The sequence below is a fragment of the Ascaphus truei genome, chromosome 9, assembly GCF_040206685.1.
Source record: "Ascaphus truei isolate aAscTru1 chromosome 9, aAscTru1.hap1, whole genome shotgun sequence".
Lineage (NCBI taxonomy): Eukaryota > Metazoa > Chordata > Amphibia > Anura > Ascaphidae > Ascaphus > Ascaphus truei.
This window is the reverse complement of record NC_134491.1, coordinates 60,208,996-60,236,788: the sequence shown is the minus strand read 5'-3', so window position 1 is coordinate 60,236,788 and position 27,793 is coordinate 60,208,996. Positions and strand designations below refer to the sequence as shown.

At 42.9% G+C, this 27,793-nt stretch overlaps 3 protein-coding genes across 14 annotated transcripts in view; 1 reads left to right on the top strand and 2 right to left on the bottom strand.

The window, feature by feature from the left end:
- Window positions 1-17,378, bottom strand: part of RASSF5 (Ras association domain family member 5) — a 35,639-nt gene extending 18,261 nt beyond the window's left edge. The window contains exons 1-2 of one of the 2 annotated variants that reach the window (XM_075615182.1): window positions 14,343-17,378; window positions 9,269-9,390 (exon numbers count right to left, since the gene is read on the bottom strand). In XM_075615182.1, coding sequence (XP_075471297.1) covers window positions 9,269-9,390; window positions 14,343-14,496 — 276 coding nt within the window. In that variant the 5' untranslated portion in view covers window positions 14,497-17,378. Of the gene's footprint in view, window positions 1-6,075; window positions 6,183-9,268; window positions 9,391-14,342 lie in introns of those variants that run through there. The other variant, XM_075615185.1, reaches the window with a different exon arrangement.
- EIF2D (eukaryotic translation initiation factor 2D) overlaps window positions 1-23,253 on the top strand; it is an 81,095-nt gene extending 57,842 nt beyond the window's left edge. For 2 of the 5 annotated variants that reach the window (XM_075615173.1, XM_075615172.1), the window contains exons 17-18: window positions 16,957-17,260; window positions 23,077-23,253. The gene's annotated coding sequence lies outside the window, so the exon portion shown is untranslated. The remainder of the gene's footprint in view (window positions 1-16,956; window positions 17,261-23,076) is intronic. The other 3 variants (XM_075615171.1, XM_075615170.1, XM_075615174.1) reach the window with 2 other exon arrangements.
- IKBKE (inhibitor of nuclear factor kappa B kinase subunit epsilon) overlaps window positions 21,414-27,793 on the bottom strand; it is a 38,075-nt gene continuing 31,695 nt past the window's right edge. For 4 of the 7 annotated variants that reach the window (XM_075615163.1, XM_075615168.1, XM_075615166.1 and 1 more), the window contains 7 exons: window positions 26,877-26,953; window positions 25,349-25,388; window positions 25,150-25,251; window positions 24,006-24,102; window positions 23,282-23,388; window positions 23,048-23,119; window positions 21,415-22,217 (listed from right to left, as the gene is read on the bottom strand). In XM_075615163.1, coding sequence (XP_075471278.1) covers window positions 22,187-22,217; window positions 23,048-23,119; window positions 23,282-23,388; window positions 24,006-24,102; window positions 25,150-25,251; window positions 25,349-25,388; window positions 26,877-26,953 — 526 coding nt within the window. In that variant the 3' untranslated portion in view covers window positions 21,415-22,186. Of the gene's footprint in view, window positions 22,218-23,043; window positions 23,120-23,281; window positions 23,389-24,005; window positions 24,103-25,149; window positions 25,252-25,348; window positions 25,389-26,876; window positions 26,954-27,793 lie in introns of those variants that run through there. The other 3 variants (XM_075615164.1, XM_075615167.1, XM_075615165.1) reach the window with 3 other exon arrangements.

Here is a 27,793-nt window from a genome sequence, read left to right as displayed (position 1 = left end):
AACTGTTTAATCGGGTGAGTACTAAGTGTAGCACTTCATTAATATTGCAGCGTGGCTACACTCATACTAAGTAACAATTTCAATATTGACACATATAACTCAGTGTTGGTAACACTATTGAATAGCTCCATATAATAAGCATAACTGTACAGATGATCAGAGTGCTGTTGCTGCCAACGGTGAAGCCACAAAAGTGAAACGTACGTCGGGTACGTCTGACGTCACTTCCTCAGTGACGCCGGCTCATCGGAGAGGTGTGAGCGCACATTTGGTCGGAGTGCTGCGTAGACTGCAGACACTATACCATCAGTTCCCCTTATTCATCTCAAGTTTAAGTATAATTTATGTATCCATTAATTATGTAATGATAGGACAGCAAGTGGCTATATAACTATATATCCATTTCAGAACAATCTAGGTACTACCTGCGCGGATCACTAGCATCACGTTGTTACTTATAATATAATATTAAAAGCACATTCACAACTAGCTAGATCAGCAGCACACGTGTGGCCCACACATCTTCGGTTTATTTTAAATGTTTTTATCTGTTTTGTCTGTTCTTGTTGTTGAGTCCAAACAGTATAATTTTAGTTATTACCAATAAAGTTTATTATTTTAATTTAGGGTGTTTCTCTAGTGCCACGTAAAGGGGACTCTTTCTTTCCTAGTTGACACAGTATATTCACTTCCCTGTGAGCACCACCTTACCACACTGTTTGGGAGAATGATTCCCACTTATGTTGAGCAGGGTTCATTTACGACTCATACAAGTGTAATTTTGTATATTTAACTACAAGTACACACAATATAAATAACAAGTACACACACGTGCACACATAATATAAATAACTACAAGTTTGCACGCACACTAGAATTTGGTCTATAAAGAGGTAATTTGTATTCCTCTATGTGGTTCTCTGTCCATATATTGTATTATCTGGTTGAGAAATGAATGGGAAAACACCCTTTTATCTGTCACCCACACAATACGGTAATCTTGGTGCCCAGATTTGAAGGGGACACTCAGAAATCCTACACTCTCCAATCCCATATGAGGGGTTTACAGAACAGTCTGTGTATCAGGCAGCTGGAGATAATGAGAACAGAATAAGAGGTAATTACCGGTTATCATAATGTGAGAGAGAAGAGGGGAGGGGGGGGAAGGGAATTGTGTCAGTAACATTGCTAGAACTACTATGGGTGATTTCCGTACAGAAAAATGAAGGTGCTTGATGCATGTTATAATACAAATATAAATCTCAGTGCGTTTGTGCCCCGAAGAGCTTACATTCTATGTGGCGATAAAGCCACAAACGTATTCCACAGCTCAGTACAATATCAGAAGGCACAGGCTGTTATATAAATATCTACAAGTGCACACACGTAATATAAATAACAGGGACACACACATACACACACGCACACACACATACACACACACGTAATATAAATAACAAGGACCCACACATACACACACGTAATATAAATAACAGGGACACACACACACGTAATATAAATAACAGGGACACACACGTAATATAAATAACAGGGACACACACACGTAATATAAATAACAGGGACACACACACGTAATATAAATAACGGACACACACACACGTAATATAAATAACAGGGACACACACACGTAATATAAATAACAGGGACCCACACATACACACACACATACACACACACGTAATATAAATAACAAGGACCCACACATACACACACACGTAATATAAATAACAGGGACCCACACATACACACACATGTAATACAAATAACTACAAGTACATACACATGTAATATAAATAACAGGGACACACACACACGTAATAGAAATAACAAGGACCCACACATACACACACATGTAATACAAATAACTACAAGCACGCACACACGTCATATAAATATATACAAGTGCACACACGTAATATAAATAACAGGGACACACACACACGTAATATAAATAACAAGGACCCACACATACACACACATGTAATACAAATAACTACAAGCACGCACACACGTAATATAAATAACTACAAGTGCACAAACGTAATATAAATAACTGGGACACACACACACGTAATATAAATAACAAGGACCCACACATACACACACATGTAATACAAATAACTACAAGCACACACGCACGTAATATAAATAACAAGGACCCACACATACACACACATGTAATACAAATAACTACAAGTACATACTCACACACGTAATATAAATAACTACAAGTACATACACACACACGTAATATAAATAACTACAAGTACGCACATGCACACATAATATTAATAACTACAAGTACACACATGCACACATAATATAAATAACTACAAGTACGCACATGCACACATAATATTAATAACTAGAAGTACACACACGCACACATAATATTAATAACTACAAGTACACACATGCACACATAATATAAATAACTACAAGTACACACATGCACACATAATATTAATAACTACAAGTACACACATGCACACATAATATAAATAACTACAAGTACGCACATGCACACATAATATTAATAACTAGAAGTACACACACGCACACATAATATTAATAACTACAAGTACACACATGCACACATAATATAAATAACTACAAGTACACACATGCACACATAATATAAATAACTACAAGTACGCACATGCACACATAATATTAATAACTACAAGTACACACATGCACACATAATATAAATAACTACAAGTACACACATGCACACATAATATAAATAACTACAAGTACACACATGCACACATAATATAAATAACTAAAAGTACACACATGCACACATAATATTAATAACTACAAGTACACATTATATAAATAACTACAAGTACACACATGCACACATAATATTAATAACTACAAGTACACATTATATAAATAACTACAAGTACGCACATGCACACATAATATAAATAACTACAAGTACACACAAGCACACATAATATAAATAACTACAAGTACACACATGCACACGTAATATAAATAACTACAAGTTCATACTCACACACGTAATATAAATAACTACAAGTACATACTCACACACGTAATATAAATAACTACAAGTACGCACACGCACACATAATATAAATAACTACACGTACGCACATGCACACATAATATAAATAACTACAAGTACACACATGCACACATAATATTAATAACTACAAGTACACATAATATAAATAACTACAAGTACACACATGCACACATAATATAAATAACTACAAGTACGCACATGCACACATAATATAAATAACTACAAGTACACACATGCACACATAATATAAATAACTACAAGTACACACATGCACACATAATATAAATAACTAAAAGTACACACATGCACACATAATATTAATAACTACAAGTACACATTATATAAATAACTACAAGTACACACATGCACACATAATATTAATAACTACAAGTACACATTATATAAATAACTACAAGTACGCACATGCACACATAATATAAATAACTACAAGTACACACAAGCACACATAATATAAATAACTACAAGTACACACATGCACACGTAATATAAATAACTACAAGTTCATACTCACACACGTAATATAAATAACTACAAGTACATACTCACACACGTAATATAAATAACTACAAGTACGCACACGCACACATAATATAAATAACTACACGTACGCACATGCACACATAATATAAATAACTACAAGTACACACATGCACACATAATATTAATAACTACAAGTACACATAATATAAATAACTACAAGTACACACATGCACACATAATATAAATAACTACAAGTACGCACATGCACACATAATATACATAACTACAAGTACGCACATGCACACATAATATTAATAACTACAAGTACACACATGCACACATAATATAAATAACTACAAGTACACATAATATAAATAACTACAAGTACGCACATGCACACATAATATTAATAACTTAAAGTACGCACATGCACACATAATATACATAACTACAAGTACGCACATGCACACACAATATAAATAACAAGTACACGCACGCACACTAGAATTTTGACTATAAAGAGGTCATTTGTATTCCTCTATGTGGTTTTCTGTCCATATATTGCATTATCTGGTAGATAAAAGCTTGTTTTCCCATTACTTTCTCAGTCACCCACACAATACTGTAATCTTGGTGCCCAGATTTGAAGGGGAGAGCGGGGAAGAGGGAGAGGGGGGAAAGGGAGGGGGGAATGGGAGGGGGGAAAGGGAGGGAATGGGAGGGAGGAAGAGGGTGGAAAAGGGAGGGAGAGGGGGAAGGTAGGGAATGGGAGTTGGGAAAGGGGGGGAATGGGAGTGGGGAAAGGGAGGGAATGGGAGGGAGGAAGAGGGTGGAAAAGGGAGGGAGAGGGGGAAGGTAGGGAATGGGAGTTGGGAAAGGGGGGGAATGGGAGTGGGGAAAGGTAGGGAATGGGAGGGGGAAAGGTAGGGAATGGGAGGGGGAAAGGGGGGAGTGGGAGGGGGGGAATGGGAGGGGGGAGAGGGGGGGAATGGGAGGGGGAGAATGGGAGGGGGGAAAGGGGGGGAATGGGAGGGAGGAAGAGGGAAGGAGGGGAATAGGGAGGGGGGAAGGATAAAAGAGGGAGGCAGATTGACATTGGAATAGAAGTAGAGACGGGTATCTTAAGGTGTTCATAAGAGTTAGAGGAAAGAAAAAGAGAGTAAGGAGAGAGAGTGAGAGAGATGGGCAAAGCAAAACCTATAGAAAGAGTAACTGATAATAGCGAGTTAGAGAGATATGCTGCTACTTCAGTATCTGACACTGTTGATAAATTGTTTCTTCCACAACTTGGTTAATGAATATGTCTTCACTCTATTATCACTATTCCTGATAATTACCAACACCAATTAGCAGCACAACCCGCGTTGTCAATAGATGGAAGTGAACACAGGGACCCCATGAAACTGGGAAGAGCATTGAGTGAAACTGCCAGTGCAGGGGTGAAACATGGTCATTTATAAGTACTGATCGAAGACAGAGAATCCGCTGAAACGTGAGACAGCTTAACCCTAAACATGAGAATCATGTTAAATGCGTGCCTTCCAATGAGTGGGACTCACCTAAGTTTAACTGGACTACCATCCAGACTCGCGTCTGATAAATTAAATGTCCTTCCATTAAATAATATTGTCTACCAATGAGTGAGACAAAATTAAAAGAAAAACTGCCATGCGCTCCAGGGTATAGGAAAAGAATATATATAAAACGTGGGGTCCCATAATTGGAGAAGGGGCTCAAATGGAGGGAGTAAGCACTGAATATCCACAGAGTCCAAATCAAGGAGGTGGGGTGGGGAAGAAAAACAATTAAAGTCCTCTAATAAGGCTTAGGAGTGCCCTGGAGACTGTTTGTTTTTTCTATTCAATGAGCGAGACAGCCTTCCAGTGAGCGAGACAGCCTTCCAGTGAGCGAGACAGCCTTCCAATGAGCGAGACAGCCTTCCAATGAGCGAGACAGCCTTCCAATGAGCGAGACTGCCTTCCAATGAGCGAGACTGCCTTCCAATGAGCGAGACTGCCTTCCAATGAGCGAGACAGCCTTCCAATGGATGAGGCTAATGGTAATGATAAAGGGCGCACGGCCCGAAACGCGTAGGTGAGTGTTTTCTGGATGACCCAGGGGTGATGTTTTGATCCTTTTATTCATTAAAAGGGTTTTTTTTGCTACCATTAGCCTCCTCCATTTATTGCAGGCAGTGCACTGCCTTTTTTCACCTGTTCTACTTTTCCTGCTTGGTGGATTGCACGCTGTTCAGGATACCTGATGGGACTGCTCCTCTGGAACTATAAGTGAGTGTTTTCTTACATACTATGCCTAGTTATTATGGTTGGGACAATCTCTGTACTGTTCATTGTGCTGGCTAGCACTAGGTACTAGTCCCTTGCCCTATTAGGGTATGTTTTCATTGCTCACCATCATATTGGAGTGTTCCCTACGGAAGAATTATTACAAAACTATTGGGACTCATATGTTTTGATGCACCGGTTAAATACATTTTCCAATGGATGGGACTGCCTTCCAATGGGCGAGAGAGCCTTCGAATGGGCAAGACAGCCTTCCAATGGGCGAGAGAGCCTTCCAATGGGCGAGAGAGCCTTCCAATGGGCGAGAGAGCCTTCCAATGGGCGAGACAGCCTTCCAATGGGCGAGACTGCCTTCCAATGGGTGAGACAGCCTTCCAATGTGTGAGACATCTAATAAAGGAAACTGCTTTCCAATGAATGAGATACAAGTCTAACAATTAGACAATCTTCCAAAGAGTGCAACTATATTCCTATGAGTGAATCTAACTTCCAATAAATTAAACTGCCTTCCAATTAAAAAGACTGCCTTCCAGTGAGTGAGACCCACTGGTACTGGTACTGGTACTCTAAATTTATGAAACTTTGGGCATACATCTTTGTTCCATTTTTTAGAAGCAATTATACAATATTTATCCTGTAAAAACAAAGATGGGTTCTAGCTAAACCCCTTTTCCTTAAAAAATAATAATAAAAATAATGAAAGAATTGTGGGTGCATAAATAAAATGAATAGTGGTAATTTCTACCTCGTATCACCAATAACCTCTGATTCCTCAGCAGTATTCCCCTTAACATTACCCTGACAACCTTTCTTTGCAAATCAACTGCTGCCCATGTCCCACCTCCCACACATCACAAATCTCATTCATGTGTGTACTAACAGGTCAGAGCCATGGTGGTTGCTATAGTGTATTGATTAACCCCTTCCCTGCTGGACATCAAGAACCTCTGTCCTTTGGGCAGCTAAAGGGTTGTATGTATGTTTGTATGTCTTTAATTATATAGCGCCATTAATGTACATCGCGCTTCACAGCAGTAATACACGTGACAATCGTATAAATAAAAAATAATACAAATACACATATAGGGAAGAAGTGCTTCAGACATACAAGTAACATTTAGGAAAAGGAGTCCCTGCTCTGAAGAGCTTACAATCTAATTGGTTGGTAGGAAGAACGTAGAGAGACAGTAGGAGGGCGTTCTGGTAAGTGCATCTGCAAGGGGCCAAAGTTTATGTACAGTATGAGGTGTATGGTATCAGCCACGGAGCTACTCGTATGCTTCATTAAGCAGGTGTGTTTTAAGGTGAGTTTTAAAGGTGGATAGAGAGGGTGCTAGTCGGATATTGATATTAGTGTGGGGCAATCGGCGAGAAAGGTTTAAGGCGGGAGAGGGCTTTAGATACAAAAGGGGTAGAGAGAAGACATCCTTGAGCAGAACGCAAGAGTCGGATGGTTCATAGCGAGAAATTAGGGCTCAGATGTAAGGAGGAGCAGAAGAGTGTAAAGCTTTAAAAGTGAGGAGGAGAATTGAGTGTGTGTGATACGATAGGATGCCAGGAGAGGGATTTCAGCAGGGGAGATGCTGAGACAGATTTAGGAAAGAGTACAGTGATTCTGGCAGCAGCGTTTAGGATAGATTGTAGGGGAGACAGGTGAGAGGCAGGAAGGCCGGACAGCAGGAGGTTACAATAATCGAGATGGGAGAGAATGAGGGTCTGTGCCAGAGTTTTAGCAGTCGAGCAACAGAGGAAAGGGCGTATCTTGGTAATATTGTGGAGGAAAAAACGACAGGTTTAAGCTACCTTTTGAATGTGAGAGAGGAGTCGAATGTGACCCCTAGGCAGCGTGCTTGTGCTACTGGGTGAATGATAGTACTTCCAACAGTAATGTGGAAGGCGGTAGTAGAGCCAGGTTTGGGTTCCACCCATTGTAGAAATCAAAACATCTGAAAGAGTCTTATTGAGTTAGCAATGAAAAAAAACACAACATGTGCACGGGAAATAGGAAACCCATAAGTCTTCGAAAGCTCTGTCCTCTATAATTTCATCTCCTAAGAACTCTAATGTTGGTGCACTAAAAGGTATCACAACCCACAATCCTTTTTGAAGGACTAATACAGGTCGTACAATTTAAAATTACAATCAAAAAATCTTCATCAGTCTTTTAACACTTTGAGTGCCGCAGTGTCACATCGCGATCACATGACCGCTCCTCAGAGCGACATTGCGGCGTCGACGATGACGCGATCGGAAAAGTTCTCTTCCTCTTCTGGCCACATCACGTGCACCGCTTTTACCGGCCGCAGTCTTCCCAGGAAAACGAGCTAAAAGCCCCATGGCATGTTGTCCAAGTCGGTGGACACTCAAAGGGTGATCTTAACCTTTGGATTGCTCTTATGATCTACCGGGTACATCATGGGCGCTTGCTTGTTTTATAGGGGGTGATCGGGCGGGAGGAGCGGCCAGTCCAATGGAAATGGATCCCGTTACACTTCTGTTGGCGGAATCCGGGCCTCAGTAGCGTCATGTTATAGCTCCTGGAGTGATCACATGATGCGGATGTGCCAGCGGCGCTGTAAAGGTTTACTCCAGTGCCAGTGACAACCTGCACGTCATAAGAGCCGCCACCTTACGGCTCTTTGGTTTTAGTGGAGATCGGGCATCATGTTCACCGCTCCGGAACGTGATCTGTTCACATCTTGGGACACCTGTGTCAGAAACATGTTTGCTACACCAAACGATGACCTGGTCGAGGTCTGGCACTCGTAGGGTTAAGATAGTGAAGGAATGGTGCAGAAATGAAGCAAACTAATAATGGATTTTTATAACCACAGTAGAGTCTGAGGCTCGGAGACCAGAGTGTTTAGCCGCTGCCTGGAAGCCGTTTGCTTCCAGTGCTGCAGACAGACTCTTGTTGCTAGGAGTGTAGGGAGGAAAACTGGCATTTGTGGTTTATGTTTAATTTACCGTTTTAGAGAAAGGGAGTATGACGAGGAGAGGAAAAGAAAAGAGAGGTTTATTTACTAAAACAAACTGCCTGTATTTCTGTACTCCCAGAATAGATATTGTATAAACCCAAGGCTAGATCTTCAAATATTTAATAATTGTGGATTCTATAAATCAGGGGGGCTCAACTCCAGTCCTCAAGACCCACCAACAGGTCAGATTTTAAGGATATCGCATCTTCAGCACAGGTGGCTCAATCAGTGGTTCAGTTGAAGACTGTGCTGAGGCTGGGATATCCTTAAAACTTGACCTTTTGGTGGTGTGGGGGGACGGGGGGGGGTCTTGAGACCTGGAATTGAGCATACCTGCTATAAATCACACACAGCATCACTACTTTTGGAAGCACTGCCGCTTACAAGTGAGCAGAGCTGGTTACCTGTTTAAGAAGCGGCTTTAATATCTGCTGGGGGGGTGTTCCCTGCTGTACGGTCCCCGTCCTGTCACTTCTCTCCAGCTGGATGAGACTCTGACTCTCCCAGTGACACCTGTAATTATAATCTGCAAACAGAGACACAACACAGTTTATCTAGCAAAAATCTCACGCAATCCCCTCACATCCCACTCCCCCTGGGCAGAGAGCCGGGGGTCCTACAGAGAAAGCAACCAGGAAACAATCCAACTATGTAACGGCATAAATGAGTGATTTACCACTCGGATGAATCCACCAGGAGGGGTACAAGACCAGCACCTCCTTATAGTGACAGTTTGCAAACCGTCCTTTAATAAGGTTTTTTTTCATGCGCTGTGATCACACTCAGAAACACTGCTTTATTATGGCCTTCATGGCTCATACTTCACGGAGAGCAGGATGCTACAGCAATCCCACAGATGCAGTGAGCAGGGCTGGCTTTCTAAGCAGCTTCTGCAAATATGTTTAATCCGTATTTCTCAAAAATCAGGGAACTACGGCAAAGGGATTGTATTGTATTGTATGTCTTTATTTATATCGCGCCAAAAGTGTACTCAGCGCTTCACGAAGAATACAGTACAGGGAATTATAATTATACAGTAAGTGCAGCAAAATCAGACAATAGGAAAGGAAGCCCCTGCCCCGAAGAGCTTACAATCTAAGAGGTTTAATGGGAACCTTACAGAGACAGCAGGTGAGGGAGTAAGTGGTGTAGATGGCAGGGCTTGGCCACAATGTGTGGTAGGAGTGACTGACTGTGGGACAATAGCCATGAGTGCAGGCTATTAGGATGCTTGATTTGTGGGGTAAAAATTTAAGGAAGGTCAGTGTTAAATGAAAAGGTTAACACCATTTACAGGGGAAGAGGTGGCAGGGAGGCAAGAGTGAGATCAGGTGTGTATGTCTGGGTTCAGGCTTAAGGGAGATCCCCAGCAGCAGGAAGGAGTAGATAGAGGGTGTGAATAGAGGATTTGTGTGGGTGTTTTTTATTGAGGGGTAAAGAAGTTGGGAGAAAGGTGTATAAATAATTGTGAAGACTAACATACTGTATGAAGGGTCAGGAAAATACAGAGACCGTATCTGCTTGAGGCATAAAGCATAATGCCCGCGCTGTACCTGTGCTGTTTATACATGCTATGGTGTAGTAGTGTGTGTGAGGGGGAGGCTGGCACTGCCGCTGCCCATGCTGTACCTTCTATACATGTCATGGTTTAGCAGTATCTGCGAGGGGAAGTCTGGTGCTGCCACTGCCCGCGCTGTGTATACATGTCATGGAGTGTGTGAGGGGGACACTGGCACTGTATTTGTGCTGTGTATATGTTACATAGTTACATAGTAGATGAGGTTGGAAAAAGATATATGTCCAAGTTCAAGCTATGTTAAATTTAGACAACAGATACTTTATCCTATATTAGAATTTACAGTATATTGATCCAGAGAAAGGCGAACAAAAAACCCCAGTGACACATGATCCAATGATGTCTCATAAAGGGGGAAATACATTCCTTTTTTATTCCAAATAATGGATTTATCTCTGGATCAACATCATTCCCATGTTTACTTATTTGGTATATCCCTGAATACCTTTCCTTTCTAAAAAGATGTCCAACCTTTTCTTAAAGACTAAAGTTATGAGTGATGTACTTCAGAGATCGGTACTGGGACCCCTGCTTTTTAACTTGTTTATTAATGACCTTGAGGTTGGCATAGAGAGCAAAGTCTCCATCTTTGCTGATGACACTAAATTGTGTAAGGTAGTGAATCAGAGCAGGATGTAATTTCTCTTCAGAAGGACTTGGAGAGACTGGAAACGTGGGCAGGTAAATGGCAGATGAGGTTTAATACAGATAAATGTAAGGTTATGCATTTGGGAAGCAAAAATAAACAGGCGATTTAAAAATTAAATGTGGAAAAATTAGGGGAATCCTTGACAGAGAAGGATTTAGGAGTGCTTGTAGACAGCAGGCTTAGCAATAGTGCCCAAAGTCATGCAGTAGCTACAAAGGCAAACAAGATCTTATCTGGCATTAAACGGGCAATGGATGGAAGGGAAGTAAACATAATTATGCCCCTTTCTAAAGCATTAGTAAGCCCACACCTTGAATATGGAGTACAATTTTGGGTACCACTCCTTAGAAAATACATTATGGAACTAGAGAGTGCAGAGAAGAGCCACCAAATTAATAAAGGGGATGAACAATCTAAATTATGAGGAGAGGCTAGCTAAATTCGAATTTTTTTTTACATTAGAAAAGAGGTGTCTAAGAAGGGTTATGATAACTACATACAAATATTTTATGGGACAGTACAAGGAGCTTTCAAAAGAACTATTCATCCCATGGGCAGTACAATGAACTCTAGGTCATCCATGAAGGTTGGAGGAAAGGAGATTTCACCAGGAACAAAGGAAAGGGTTCTTAACAGTAAGGGCAGTTACAATGAGGAATTCATTACCCATGGAGACTGTGATGGTGGGTACAATAGATTTGTTTTAAAAAAAAAGGTTGGACTTCTTTTTAGAAAGGAATGGTATACAGGGATATTCCAAATAAGTAAACATGGGAAGGATGTTGATCAAGGGAGTAATCTGATTGCCAATTCTTGGAGTCAGGAAGGAATTTAAATCCCCCGTTATGAGATATCATTAGATGATATGACACTGGGGTTTTTTGTTTGCCTTCCTCTGAATCAATATACTGTAAGTATGGATATAGGATAAAGTATCTGTCGTCTAAATGTAAGCATAGGTTGAACTTGATGGACGCATGTCTTTTTTCAACCTCATCTACTATGTAACTATCTATTGTATCCGCCATCACAGTCTTCAATTTTCCTTTTTAAATATAAATTTACACCAATCTGGTGGTACTGAGCCTGTGCAAATGGAATCCTTGAATATTAAATATAATGGTTTGGCTATTACTGAACTTGGCTCCTTGGGTGCATACCCTTAGATGCATGCCATTGGGCCAAGTGTTTTATTTACTTTAATTTCATCAAGCCGCCTTTGGACTTCTTCCTTTGTTAACCAAATGTTAGTTAATATTGAGGTTGGGGCTTCCTCCTGTTACAATATTTTTGCAATTGAGTCCTCCCTGGTAAATAGAGAGGGGGAGGCTGGCACTGTCGCTCTGTACCTGTCCTGTAAATTGTAGGGCTTTGTAGATGGGTGGAGGGCACACATGTCTGCTTTATACCAGCCTGGAGCCACCCACTAAACGTTTTCCATGCATAGCACTGGCACGTTGCCATAGTAACAGCGGGCACAGGAGCCTTTACACAAATGGCCAAGATTTCTCTCTGTGGCGCTGGCAGCATGTTACATACAGTTACCATGACAACCCTGCGCATCACTAAAATTTGGGGATGGGAAGGAGGCAAATCTCTAAATATAACCCGATGATACTGGACAGTGACACATGTTAGCAGCCACAGGTTAATGTTGCCGTCTCACTGAAATGTGAGGTCAGAGGCTGTAGGTAATGACAGAGGGTGATGGGGGACAGAGTGATAGAGGGGAGGAGAATTACAGAGAGGGGTGAAGCATGATGGAGGATGGGCAGAATGATAGAGAGGTATAGAATATAGAGGGGGTAATAATCATAGAAAGGCCAGAGTGACAGAGGGGGGAGTAGAATGATAAAGGATGGTCAGAATGGAGGAGTACCAAATAATAGAGGGACACAGAATCATAGAGGGGGGTACCGAATGACAGAGGGGTGTATTGAATGACAGAGGGGCACAAAATGACAGAGGGTACCGAATAACAGAGTGGGGTACCGAATGACAGGGGGAGTGGGGGCACAGAATGACAGAAGTAAGCCTGGTTTTAATGAATTGGCAGATCTGATTAAATCGATAGCCGTCTCTGCCTTCCTCTCCTTCGCCTCTCTGTCTGTGTAACTTATCCCTGCAGCGGCAGTGACCTTTCTTCTGGAGTTACACGAGTAATTGATTATCCCGATCTCGCAGTGCATCGCGTCTTAGCAGCAAAGCGACAACACTCACCACTATAACACATTCTCTACCATCCTTAACATTTATTTCTTAATTTAATCATTTAATCTCTCTCACTCTTACATTTTTTTGAAATATTTATCCGTCGCAAATTTGGGTTGTGTGGTGGGAGTTTTCAAACTGAAAACTCCACCGGCGGCAAAGTGCAGCGTTGTCGCTGCGACATTTTGCCGGCACTACCCAAATTGAACTTTTGGGCTACAGTCACGTGACGCGAGCTGGTTCAGCCAATGAAGGCGAACCAGCTCCGTGACGCGTTCGTTACACGCCCCTGCCACGCCCCCAAACGCCGCGATATGGCTCCTGCTGTTTGAGCACAGATCGCTGTGCTGCAGAAGCACGCGGCAGGGGTAGCCGTACAGCCTGTCCGAGCGATCCCTTAGACTGCATAGAACGCTATGACATCAGGGAGGCTAAAAGTGAGACTCATAATCAATTAATGAGACTGCCTCCCAGTGAGTGAGACTGCTGCCCAATGACCGAGACTGGATCCCAGTGAGTGAGACAGCCTCCCAATGACCCGAAAACCACCTCCCAGTGAGCGAGACTGTATCCCAGTGAGTGAGACAGCCTTCCAGTGAGAGACTGACCCCCGATGACCCGAAACTCCCTCCCAGTTAGCGAGACTGCATCCCAGTGAGCGAGACTGTATCCCAGTGAGAGACTGCCTCCCATTGAGCGAGATGGCGCCCAGTGAGACGAGACGGCGCCCAGTGAGACGAGACGGCATCCCAGTGAGTGAGACAGCCTTGCAATGAGTGAGCCTGCCACCTGATGAGCCGAGACTCACTCCAAATCAGTGACAATTGACAACATTGTGTAAACTGCCAGCGCTATATAAAATATACAACATTTTTAATAATCAGAATTTGCTAGTTGTATATTATTCTAAAAAAAATTTGCGAAAACCCTTAGATTGTAAGCTCTTGGGCACCCTGTTGTTATTTTCCTGTCTGACACTCTATTCCCCGCACTGTATATACCAAGTTCTCTTTATTGTACAATGCGCTGTGTCTCCTCTCACCTGTCACCGGCAGCAGCTCATGGCTGGGACCTGGGAAAAGCTGCAAGCCCTCCGACCAGGATCTGGACTTCGGGAAGTGTCGGAAAAGGCTACGGATTTTTTTCGTCACCACCCCGAAGCAGGCGGCTGCTGCCTCTGGCCTCCTGTGCGCCATTCCCGACTCTCCTCTCGGTCACAGGGCTCAAATCCCAAAAGGAAAGCTCACAGGGGAGAGAGAGAGAGAGAAATTCCTTCACAGCAGCATTATTTCCAACCGGAGAAGTCCGCCGGCAAATGTCACCGTCCATATAAAAATATCAGCCGGCATTTCCAACAAAGCTGAAAGGTGCTAATCACTGCAGAGACCGCAAAAATACAGTAGATGCATCAACATTTTTTTTTTTATATATTTAATAATAGGATTATGCTTTGGAAATCCATTCCCGTTCATACATAAATACAACTGAAATTCAAGCAGAAACTAGATTCTGGGAGCCACTGGCGAATAGACAGATTTCTCAGCCAAGCTTCACATCCGTCTGCCTTCTCTGTACCAGCTCGTGGAGAGAAAAAGAAAACAACTTTCTATTTCTGGGGCTTTTTGTGATAAGATAAAAGCTGGAGTGGCTAAGACTGTAACCTAAAACCGTGCACGTTACACGGGGCTCAATGTACACCTCTCTCCCCCCCCCCCTCTCCCTCTCTCGCATTGTCAAATATCTTAAGTTCTTCAATCAATCTTTCATCCTGTTAACCTGTTCGCTACCAGGAGGGCCTACAATGCACGGGTAAAAGGGATTGTAAGATCCTGCAGGACCCTCAGCATTATAATACGTCTTGCTGATGGCGATGGTTCATGTATGGCACAGCTGTGAGCACGTGACTTGTATATGGGACAAGGGTTAATACACACATCTATCTACCTGGCCCACTTTTTTCACCGCAAGCCCCCTAAAATGAGTAATATCTCCTGTCAATCTGTCACAAATATAACCTTAAATGGCAACCACCGCCACGGATAAAAAAAAAGTCTTAGTCACTAGGGGTCCTTGATCCACGTTTGCCAAGAAAAATATGTAATTATCACAAAAATCTGTTGTAGCAAAATGTGTCCGAAAATGCTACTCTCTTTCAGAGGTGCAAAGTTTAATTAGGGCCCAAAGACGGTGCTTATTAACTCTAAAATGTAATATACGAAAGTAGTCCAATGCTCAGTTACACAAAATATTGTTACAAGAAACATACAGTACAATATATGCAGACAGTTTGATAAATTAAACAGGATACAAAAAGAGAAAATCTAAATACGTTACCACATAACAATATCGGATGTCTCCAAGAGGTCATGGATTTGGAAATGGGAATTCGCGTGTCTTGTTGGCATCAAACACTGTTGAATTCTAAATTCATATCCGAAACGCATGGTTTTTATCCCCAAAACCCCTGCGTGGGAAACGGAACAGTGGCGTAACTTCAGTGTAAGCCCCCCCTCCCCCCCCGGGCAGTTCACTTATCTGCCGCCCTCGTCCTGTGACGTCGCTGCGTCATGCGATGCCATGTCGCCATGACGATGCAGCGTCATATGACGTAGCGACGTCGATGGAGCATGGCTGCTCTCTTAGAGACCCCAATCTCTCCCCTGGCAACCGGTTTCATTGCTGCGGGGAAGATTGCGGTGCCTCTGTAACCGCTTGGGGGTTTCATCTCGAGTCCGGAGGGTCCCGACTCCCTCTATCCGCGTAACTCCTAGAATATTGTGACCCACCTCATTGCGTTCAGGTGAGTTTGCCGCAGGCAAAGAGATAATGTTTCATATGATTACTCCTACGTTTGAGAGACAAACAGATAAATAACATATGTAGCTAAGTCAACCTGTCGTTTTTGGTCTGAATTTAAAGAACGAACCCACCGGTTAAAAATATATATGTCACCTAGTGACCTGTGTAACCAACCCTGCCCTGCTCCTCGGGAGATTACATCAGGGTCTCTATTATTGGCTACCCATAAGGCATTACGTTATTCAGGGTGCTGGATTAGTGCGGCCGTGCGATGAGGTAGTCCAGATGGAAATGATGGGTGCCAGGGACTTTTGTAGTACAAACAACACTCTTTATTTGCGCCCCCTTTGTACTAGGGCTCTTCTCATTCATTCACAGTATACATTGACATCGTTGTTATCCGTTTCATTGTGCAGTCTGTACTCTTAAGTTGCATCTCAGGGCGCCCGCTCTTAACACACTGGGGCGGTGTGGACACTTAACTGACTTCTCTTAATGGGCCCATCCCCTTTCTGCATAACGTCCGTTACACTGTCACTATGTGCCCCTTCTTGGACCCTGACCGGCTCAATATGTTTATGAGATCTACACCCCATTCCTGTCTCTGAACAGCCACTTCTAGACAGACTAGGATGTGGGTATCTGTACCCGGGGGCCCTCCTCATAGGGACCTCTGTGGCATACCTGCCTCCTCTTCTGTGAACCATTGGATTCACCCTTGCCATATCTCGGGACCCTGTCTTGAAGGGGCACTGTCCCTATCTAGAACATAATAAACCGGGACTGATCTATCCTATACTCTCAGGAACATACTTCTTAACGATATACACTGATACTCCTCTCCTCTCATCCTCCAGGAATCTCACCTCTAGAATCTTCTCGTCTTCCTATACTCTCCCTGTGACATCATTGGATTGCACCCCAGGCAAGACAGGGCGGGGCTCAGCCTTTGCAGACTCACCTCCCAATCCTGTGTAATAGAAAAGTACCACTCTCTATGTGGGTCCGCACCATTAACCCCTACAAGACCATGGCAATCCCATAGGGGGTTTATAACTGTATCATATGCCAAATATCTCATATCTAGTAAATAAGGAAAATACAAAATGAACTTGATCACCTTTGCACACCTGGTTTGGGGAATTTTATGATCTCTTGAAGGTGGGTTTTTAGCAGAATGGCTATTTCTGTGTATACTCTGTTTTACAATGTATTATAAACAGTTGTGTTGGTTTAGGGCTTCATCACCCCATAATCCCAGAGCAAGTCGCCCTTAGATAGCCCGACTTCTAGATAAACACAGAAAACCAGACTGGGGTCATTGGCCTGACCCGCCATAAAAACAATACCATCTATTTTTAACATATAACTAGAAACTGAAATTATCTTTCTGTGTGCCAAAGTGGTCAAAGACTGCATATAAATAGGGCCTATTGTCACAACGAGCTGTATACAGTTCTACTGGTGGCATCTTTAAAAAGCACAGAGAAAAGGCTTATCCATCAATATTGCTACAAAACGGAAAACCATTAATTCATTTTACAATGAAGTTTGAGGCCAAATGATACCCGTATGTAGTTGAAGACGAAAGGAGTAGTTCCTCTTTCCAGATACTTACTGGTAAAGTTACCGGGTTTAAATCTCCCTCAGGGGAAACAAATTGGCTGCCAAATCTTGGGCCAATAGGAAGCTGCAACATCATCAGTTGTGGCTTTCTATTGGATAGCATTTTAAATCCCCTTTATAAACCAGGAAGTAGTGCCTGTAACTTCACCAGTAATTATCTTGGGGACAGGGGGTCCCCGCAGCAGGAACTATAGGTGTTCCGCTATAGAGGACTCCTTGGTTCCACTTCTAATGGAGGTTACATTTGGGTGGATTGCTCCTTTAAGGTCAGTTTTACAGACTAAGGCCAGGTCCATAGTGACTTCACCCGTGCGGAGGCGCGCGCGGCCGTGGCGTCACCCGCTTTGGCCATGGTGCGCGCGCCTTCTGTGGGCGTGTCTAGGGGCGTGCCAGGGACGTCACAGAGCTGGTTTGCCTTCATTGGGCGCACCGCTCACGTGACCTGTCTGTCGCGCTGAGAAATCAGTTTAACTGGATGATGTCATGGGGGGGGGGCTTGAGGACTGGAGACCTTTATGGGAGTATCTTGGAATTACCTTCGTCCAGCACGAGTTTAGGAGCTGCAGTGGTACCTATTTTTATGTACAGCACGTTGAAGGGTCTGTAATTACCCGAGCAAAGCATACAGTTTACCTGGGGCTTTGAGGACTGTCTGATCAGCAAAAGACTTACATAAAGATTATAAAAACCCTCCAATGCTTTTGTTTACCATGGAAATTTTAGGTTGAATAACATTTTTTTTTTTTAATAAATCAAATGTGTGGTATTAGATAGTACTGCATTTTTGTTTAATTTTTCCTGCTCACTCTTTATGCCGTTTAAGGATTTTTAATGTAGCAACCTGTTGAGTTCAGGAAGGGTCATGGTGGCCAAGCGCCACGACCCCTCCGGCACAGTGCTTCCGTTATCGGTCATGTGACCGCGGGGGCCATTTTGCATGAAACAGAACAGGAGTTGTTATCCTGTTTCATTACTAGCCAGATCGCGATCTACTCTAGAAAAAAGTGCCCGTTCCCAGGACGTTGTGAACCAAAGGGTTACGCTTCCTTGGCTTGCTATAGAAACTAATTAGGACGTCACACCACTTCCTCTTTAAAACCAAGCAGCCATATTGCGTGCCCCGGGAAGCAGTATCTTCACCGATCCATCACGGGAGAACTGATCCGTCGGCAGCTTGGATAATTGCATTGCCGTAAAGTCAAAGAACGACAGCATTTATTAAAACAAACAAGCCCAAAAACCAAATCGTGGAACCAGGAATATGGGGGGAAATATTTGAGGCGGCGGCTCCATATGTACGCAGATCAAAGAAAATGCGTATGTTATAAAGGTGGTACTTAACCCCGGAATGCCTGGCTAGGATGTTTCCAGGGATGTCCCCTATATGTCCTAAGGGCTGTGGCCAACGGGCCTCGTTTATCCACATGTGGTGCCTGTGCCCTGAGGTGGCAGAGGTCTGGAAAAGGGTACATAGATTGGCGCAGAGTGCTGGGCTTTCCTTTCCCTCTTGACCCTTGGGCATGCCTCCTAAACAGACCCCAGGAGACCATGGATAGATACCAAAACAAACTCATTACCCATATAATGACACTAACACGTTGTGCCATTGCGGCTGCGTGGATGAGCCCGAAGCTCCCGGTTCTCAACCAGATAAAAACAAGAATTTGGTATTCTCTTAAAATGAAAGACTTGCAGGGGTCCTGAGTGACTCCTGTTCAAAATTCCAGAAGGTATGGGCGCCATGGCTGATTTATGAGAGCCTCAATATACAGGGACACCTTCCCATTAACCAGTCCAATATCCTCCAATAATGACCCATCTCACTCTTTATCTCCCCAGGGGGATATTTAACCAAAACTATATAAAGGACAGAGGTTTATAATTTGAAGTGTATGTATGTATATAATTATTTTTTGGTCATTTGTTATTCTTTGTTCTTTTTCTTGCTGTAATATGTGCTCGTCGGGAATGTTGCACCCCCCCCCCCCCTCCCAAAGTGTTGGAAAAATTCAATAAAAATGTTAAGTATAAAAAAAAACCAAACAGAAAATAATAATAATTTAGGAAAGAGGAAATTCCCCGTTTGTTATTAAACATGTCACTGTCCTCTGTTTGCTTCAGTCCTAGAAGGGGCTGTCCCCTTTAACGGTTACTGTTGCAAATGTCAGCATAGGAAAGTTTCCAGACTTGTAACAAACTAACAATGTTAAAAAGGGTCAGTCCCTTAAAGCAGCAAAACGATCTCATGGGTTTTTTCTTTAAATAAATCAGTTCTGTAATATTATTCGATAATTGAGACTGGTTTTTTTAACGAGTTTTGAAGCACCTTTTGATGTCTAGATCAGGTTTTAGCGCACCTCCCCAGCAGTGCAAGATATTTGCAACACTTTCCTGTTTGTGATAATTTGTTGCCAATGTTCGCAGCAGTTTGAGCTGCAAACTGTAACAATAGATTTGCACAGGGCTATAACAATATCTGTTACCTTAGTAATGTAAGGCTATATTGTAGCTGCTGAGTTAGGCCTCGGCCATGCTTACTGCTTGCTGGCGGAGGCGCGCTTCCGCTCAGCACTGAGCCCCTACAGCCGCAATTAGAGAGGCTTTAGTAGGGGCTCACCTACGCTTCCGCAAGCGTGCGGAAGCGCAGGTCTTAGGGGAGTTTAAAATTCCCCCGCTTGCCGGCGCGCAGGGCCGGTCACGTGAGCGGTTCGCTCAATGAGGGCGAACCAGCTCCGTGACGCCCCCGGCCCGCCCCCTGATGGCGCGCAGGGAAAGCACCCACAAGGCCAGGGAAAGCACCCGCTTTCCCTGAGCCTCAGCGCACCAGTGGGGAGACTGGCCGAGGCCTTACACTGACTGAAGGATTGATTGAAACTGAAAGTTGGCCATTACGTTAGGCACACAAATCAGGATATTTATAACAGGAGCACCAAACGATTGCCAGTTTAGGTAAGAATGTAGAATTATACATCGTCACATGTTTACATATAAAAATAAGAAAGAAAACAAAAGGAGAAAAGTGGTATTGCTGCTTTAAAATGTATCACAAGCTCCGAGATCACTACTAGGATCAAAGTGTACCAATGGAAGTGACAAGTTTAAGAGGAGCTATCCTCGCGGCTATGATTTCTATATAGGAGGTTTGAAGCAGGGGGTCTCCGCAGCTGAATCGTGTTGAATTCAGCTCCAGGGTGCCCCTTGATCCCTGAGATACTTACCTCCGTAGGGGGCTCTTCAGTTTAAATGTCCCGGTCACGCTGGCCAATAGGAAGCCGCAAGGGATGATGTCGTGGCTGTGACATCACGGAGCTAGTTCGCCCTCATTGGGCGAAACCGCTCACGTGACATGGCCATCGCACGAGGAAACAGATTATTTCGTTTTCATCGCCAGCGCCGGCGCCTCTGGTCACGCGCTCTAAAGACAGCCTCATGGAGGCACGTCAATTTAATTCCAAAATTATTTTAAAATACCTGTGTCGTTTTGTAAGCACGCTGATTTGAGACTTGGGAAGGGGGTGATTTCCTCTGGCTGCTCCCTTTTCAAGAGTTTGCACAGGAAATGCCGCCTCCCCCTCCCCTTATCTTTATTGCCTCTCTAAAAAGAACAAAAGGTGGACTAGGTGGAAACAACACACCTGATTAACAAAACACCCTCCCAATCAGTGGCCCTGTTAAAAGAAAAAAAACACAGCCAAATCTTTGCTTTTAGCAGTTACATTTCTTTAAGGAAGACAATTACAATTGTCACATTCTTTACAAAATGTGATATTTCTAGCTCCCGGTAGTTGCGAATACAAAAAAGGGGAGTGATGGTGCGCAGCTAAAACATGGTGTGACATACAAAGTGAATACAGTGCAGAGCAACGTTTCCAGCCGTCCCTCTGTGTGGTAACCCCACTAATCCATTGCTTGATCTTATTCTTTCTGATGTACGCAGAACTTATTACCCTTTAGTAAAATTTCACTTTTTTTTACGGTGCGTCACTATGTGCGTTGTGCGCCCTGTTCTTTTGTCTTTTTTCCCAGTAGTTGCACCTTGTAAAGACATACTTATTTCCATGTAGTATATTTTACAGTATAACTACACGTCAAACACAACTGCTGCTCTTGCCCACACTGATCCTGTCCCATAGAACGCAGAACCCTCAATGTCGCCTCTGTGGTAGTGGGAGGGTTCTATGTGTTCTTTGGCGTGTGTAAATTTCCCCGCTCTCCAAACGCCCTTCCTTCGTCCCGTAGCGTTGTCTCTCATCTCCAGAGCTACACCTCTCACTTGCTCTGCCAACTAAAAACAAAATTCAATAAAAACTAGATTTATCTTGGCAATCTCCGCTCCCTGTGTCCTTGCTGTATTAATAAAGCATACGTCTTTTTTTAAATACAGTCCAAATAATTGTTGGTAAGTGTGATGTCCCAGGGTGCCGTTGGTAGGTATAAAATGGTTGAACAATGGCCCAGATGTCAGACGCCGGGAGAAGAGGTGACACCCAATCTGAGGGGAGAAAAGAAACCGACCCGCCCCCCAAAAAAAGAGTTAAATGCGGCTTTTTAAATGTTTCATTCTTTTGCTGTCTATCTGCAGCGTCAGATCAATGTAATTTGCTCATGTACTTGCTCAGCACGGAGCAGCCTGTAATGTGAGCAGCCAGCAGGGCATGTTCTGATTAACAGGAAGAATGGGTGATTGGGAAGCAGAGCCTCACCAATCTGTGGCTCATCCTTATAAAAGCAAACATGCAGAATCAAACTTTCACCTGCCGGGGTGACCGTCCAGAGAGAAGGATGAGCAACCCGAGAAGGGGTGAAAGGTCAGAATGGACAACGCTCGCCTCTCAATAACATGGACAGACAGAGCATACCTCTCTATAATATGGACGGAAAGAGCATACCTCTCTATAATATGGACGGAAAGAGCATACCTCTCTATAATATGGACGGAAAGAGCATACCTCTCAATAACATGGACGGAAAGAGCATACCTCTCTATAATATGGACGGAAAGAGCATACCTCTCTATAATATGGACGGAAAGAGCATACCTCTCTATAATATGGGCGGAAAGAGCATACCTCTCTATAATATGGACGGAAAGAGCATACCTCTCTATAATATTGACAGAATGAGCATACCTCTATAATATGGTGGATAGATTTATTTATTTATTTATAAAATATTTTACCAGGAAGTAATACATTGAGAGTTACCTCTCGTTTTCAAGTATGTCCTGGGCACAGAGTAAAACAAAATAATACATGGTTACAAATACAGTTACATAAATGAACAAGGTATACATTATATACAAGATGGCCAGACAGAGCTCACCTCTCTATAACACTGTTGTTTTGCTCCAGTTCACAGGTCACCGTTTTCATCTGATCTCTGAGCTGCAACATCCTGTGACAGACAGACAACTTGAAATACTGCCTTTCAGTGAGTGGCGACTGCCTTTCACTGAGTCACGCTGCCCTCCACTGAGTCATGTTACTGAGTGACACATTAATTACTGCTTAATAAAATATTTCACAGGAATGTACTGAGCCCCTAATATTAACTCACCTCAAAGCCAAATCCACTTGTGTCTGATTGAGGTACGAGGTGGGGGGGCTTTTGGTCGACGGAACTAAAGACATCTGCTGGATCTTTTGTGCCAATCTATCTACAGCCTACAAGATAGAAAGATAGAGAGAGAGGGGGAGGGAGGAGATCAGTCAGGGTGAGATATCTCAGCCACCGATAGAAGCCAGTGATCCATCCACAGCCCAACCCATGATCACAGAAAATGCACAGATCCAGGGAACCCCTGACCCACAGAACTTACAATCTAGTGAGAAATAAAGTAACAGTGCATTGTTTGTGTGAAGGTATAAGGAATATTCCTCTTGCAGAGTTAGGTTTTTTTGTTTTGTTTTTTTTTTACATCTACCCCCTCTCCCCCCCCAAAAAACTTGCCAGTGTTGAAAGGTGCGTAGTACAAGGGGATTCCATATTAAAAACCGTTGTTTTTTTACCAACAAAACTGAAATAAATTCTGCATAAAGAAAAATAATAAGAGAGCCGGAAACCGAATATTCGTCAGAAAACCAGAGAAAAATCATTAAACAAAATGAATCAATTGGACAATAAATAATAACAAGTATTATAATATAATGACTACATTAAAAAAAACTAATATTCAGTAGCACATCTGAAAAAATTCCCAGAAAACACCACTTCATTGTCCGATGCTTTGTAAGAATGATGGTCACAGGGAGAGTTGGATTGATATAAGAGGAGACTGTACACAGTTAGCAGATTCCTCGTAGCTTCCCAGGTCCCGGACGCAGGCTCCCAGATATCCGCTCACCAGGATTAAATGCTTCTGGACGTCGGAGGCCAACCTGAGCAGAAATAAAACGTGAGCACAGAGCAGCAGAAATACATACATATATATATGTACACACACACACACAAAATATATATATATATATATATATACACATATATACACATACATATATATACACATATATACACATACATATATATGTACACACAAACACAAAATATATATATATATATATATATATACACACACACACACATACACACACACACACACACACACACACACACACACACACACACACACACACTGTGTGTGTGTATATATATATATATATATATATATATATATATATATATATCAGATTGTCCTTTTGCGCAGCGGAGACTGTGTTTTCTCTTAGTAATATTTCCTTTGCAGCTCTGTCTCTACCGGATCTCAAACAAAAGAAAGAACGAGACAAGCACACCAGGTGTAAATATCCCCATAAATACAGTATATTCACAAAAACATATATCAAAAACTTGCAATCAAGTAAGCAAAGGTGACCATGACGGGCGATCCAATAAGGTAGAACTGTGATAGAACCACAGAATGAAGCCCGTTCAGCATGCGAAACGCGACGAGGCTACGTCATACACACGCCGTCACGCTATCAGGTGCGGGCGCCATTATTTACTCGGTAATCAGATGTTTCAATGTTTGTTCTGGGGATTTGGTGTATTCAATACTTTCTGTGATTCCATCACGGGCAGTTGTACCTTTTGGAGCGACTGTGATGGTAACCTTTGCTTACTTGATTGTAAGTTTTTGATATTATATGTTATTGGGAATATAATTATGGGGATATTTACCCTCGACTTGCATGTCCCGTTCTAATGTGAATATATAATCATATTTGTATGTATGTATGTGTGTATATATATATATATATATATATATATATATATATATATATATACACACATACATATACACACATACGATTTTATATACAGAATATGTTGGCACTTTACAAATACATAATAATAATAATATTATTATATGCACACACACACACACACACACACACACACACAGAAAGACCCACACACACGCACACCTCATCCTGTTGCTATGCCCGGCCAGACTTTCCTGGTATTTCTGCACAACCTCATCTTGGAAAATAGACCGAACTTTCTTTGCCCAAGTTCCCAGATTGATTCTGCAAGTATAAAGTGAGGGGGCGAGGATTACAAGACAGGATTGCGACTTCAATCAGTCAATAAGGAGGAGTCGAAGTAGGATGGACTGGCACTCACTTATCCAGTTTGTGGATTTGTTCCTCATTGTACACAAGCCCTAAAACAAGAAGAAAATAAGCGACATCTGCATATAGTTCTTATACACCCTATAATCTTATCCTATCCCCTTCCCTGCCAGCAGGGGCCGCCAACACACTGAGATGCAGACCTCTGACATCAAAGGGGTTAAATTAATCTCACACATCTTGTTTTGTGACAGGCTTTCCTAAAGAAATGTAACTGCTAATAGCACAGATTTTGGTAATTAATTATCAATTACATTGCTTTGAGGCCTCTGAATTGGATAGTGTTTGTAAATCAAGGTTTTTTTTTTTTTTTTTTTTAACCCTTATTCTGCCCTGTCCTTATGAAAGTCAATGCAGATAAAGGGAGGAGGAGAGGGGGGGGGGGCTTTGCCTGTGAAAACTCTTGTTTAACCCACAGAGGGGGCAGTCAGATTAAATCAAAACCATCCCAAATCGCAGCTCACGGTGTATACAAATGAACTTTAAAAATTATTTTAAAATACTTTGGGCAAAAGCATAAGTTCACCCAGACGTGACCCCTTAAACAGGTCACTGCCATTACTACACTTTGGTCCTAGGAGGGACTGACCCATTAAAGATGTCCCCGCCATTAATATACGCTTTGTCCTCAGAAGGACTACCCCAGCAATATAGCATCTAATATCAACTGAGAGTACGAATGACATCAGCTGAGGCTCCCACGAAATACCAGGTGACGGTATTAACAAGAAACGGCGCAATACGCTCGAGAATTTTCATGACGGAAATCCAATTAATCTTGAAGTCTTATCAGTAATAAAGATGGGAACGATACAGGGGCAAATTTCAGCCATAGTTCAATAATTCGGCTGCATTGAGATGTAGAAACATTTATTTCAATTTTCGGTAACGGGACAGCTAATGTGTTACGTTACCCAGATGTAATATTCTGTATTTACAAAGTGTTCAATTTGAAAAGGGAAAAAATGGGTTAAAAAACATAGGGATAAACCCTTCCCCCCGCCCCCCCCCCCCCAAAAAAAACACATGAATATATAAATGAACATTTTTCAAATATATATTTAGGAGTGAAATTGTGAGTTAGAAGTATTAGAAGTGTAGAGTATTGGTGGTTTGGGGACAGGCTCAAACTTAACCTAGAGAAGCAGGGTACCCAAAACGCAGTGATCCACTACAAGTCATATCGTCGTTGTAGAGGTAAAATTCATTGAATGCTTTTTTGGGGGCAGAAACTCACGAAATGCACTTCCCGGCTTGGAATTTCTTGATATTTCTATTGAAAAAACTCATTAATTGCCTATTTAGTCATAGTTCACAATTAGCAAAACATAAAACTCATTAAGTAGGATTCTGAAATATAAAAAAAGAACATTTAAAATGGCCTTTTTCTCAATACTCAAAGAAGTTAATGACTTTTACCTCAACAGCGACGATATATATTATATTTTTTACATGACAGAATAATATCATTTGAGAACAGTAAGACTTTCAGGGTCGTCGGAAGGACATTCAGTACTCACTGGGCTGCAGCCTTCTCTTCTTGAATTGCTTGTAGATCAGTTGCATTTTTTGTAGACAATGTTCCATCCTCTGGATACTACAGATAAAAGCAACACAGGTGTCTTAGGCTGAGTCCATGGTCAGCGCTTAGGCACCGACCCGTGCTGAGGCGCGCTGACGCTTGTCAGTGAGCCCCTGCAGCCGCAATGAGAGCGGCCTTAGCAGGGGCTCGCGCGCACGCAGGCGTGCGGAGGCGTAGCTCCTAAATTTTTTTCCGTTTCGGTGCTCACGGGAGCGCAGGGCCGGTCACGTCAGCGGGTCGCCCAATGAACCAGCTCCGTGACGTCACTGGTCCGCCGCCCGACACGCCCCCGGACGGCGCGCGAACTAAGGCCAGGGAAAGCACCCGCTTTCCCTCAGTCTCAGCGCGCCTCCGCACGGCTGAAGTCACCATGGACTCAGCCTCAGTTAACCCCTTCAGTGCTTTCTACACATACAGCGTATGTGATGAAGGTGGCAACCACGGGAGCCGTTAGGACGTTCACGGTATGTCATCGGGGATGGGTTGTTTTCTAGGGGGAGTTCGCAACCAGCGCTGGAGACCACAAACCAAAAATGGAGGGACCCCTTCCGTTTACATCAATGGAAGCAGGAAGTGGTGGCGTGGGAACTGGGGCGGGGGGCACGGAGGTGGCAGGGACCCCGTGGCCCCAAGGGGCTCCTTCGCAAAAACAGCACCCTTGTCAAGTGTTTTTCGCACAACATAAAATCCCTCGTTGTAAAGTAACACAAGAGGGACAAGGAGAAGGTCCGTGTTTCGGAACCCGTGTGCCCGGGGTGCCCTAGTGTGCCGAGACGCTCTTCAAAGGGTGCCGCGGGCCCAGGGGGAAAAAGAACCTCAGCTGGCTGCTAAGCGAACACCTCCCACGCGGCCTGC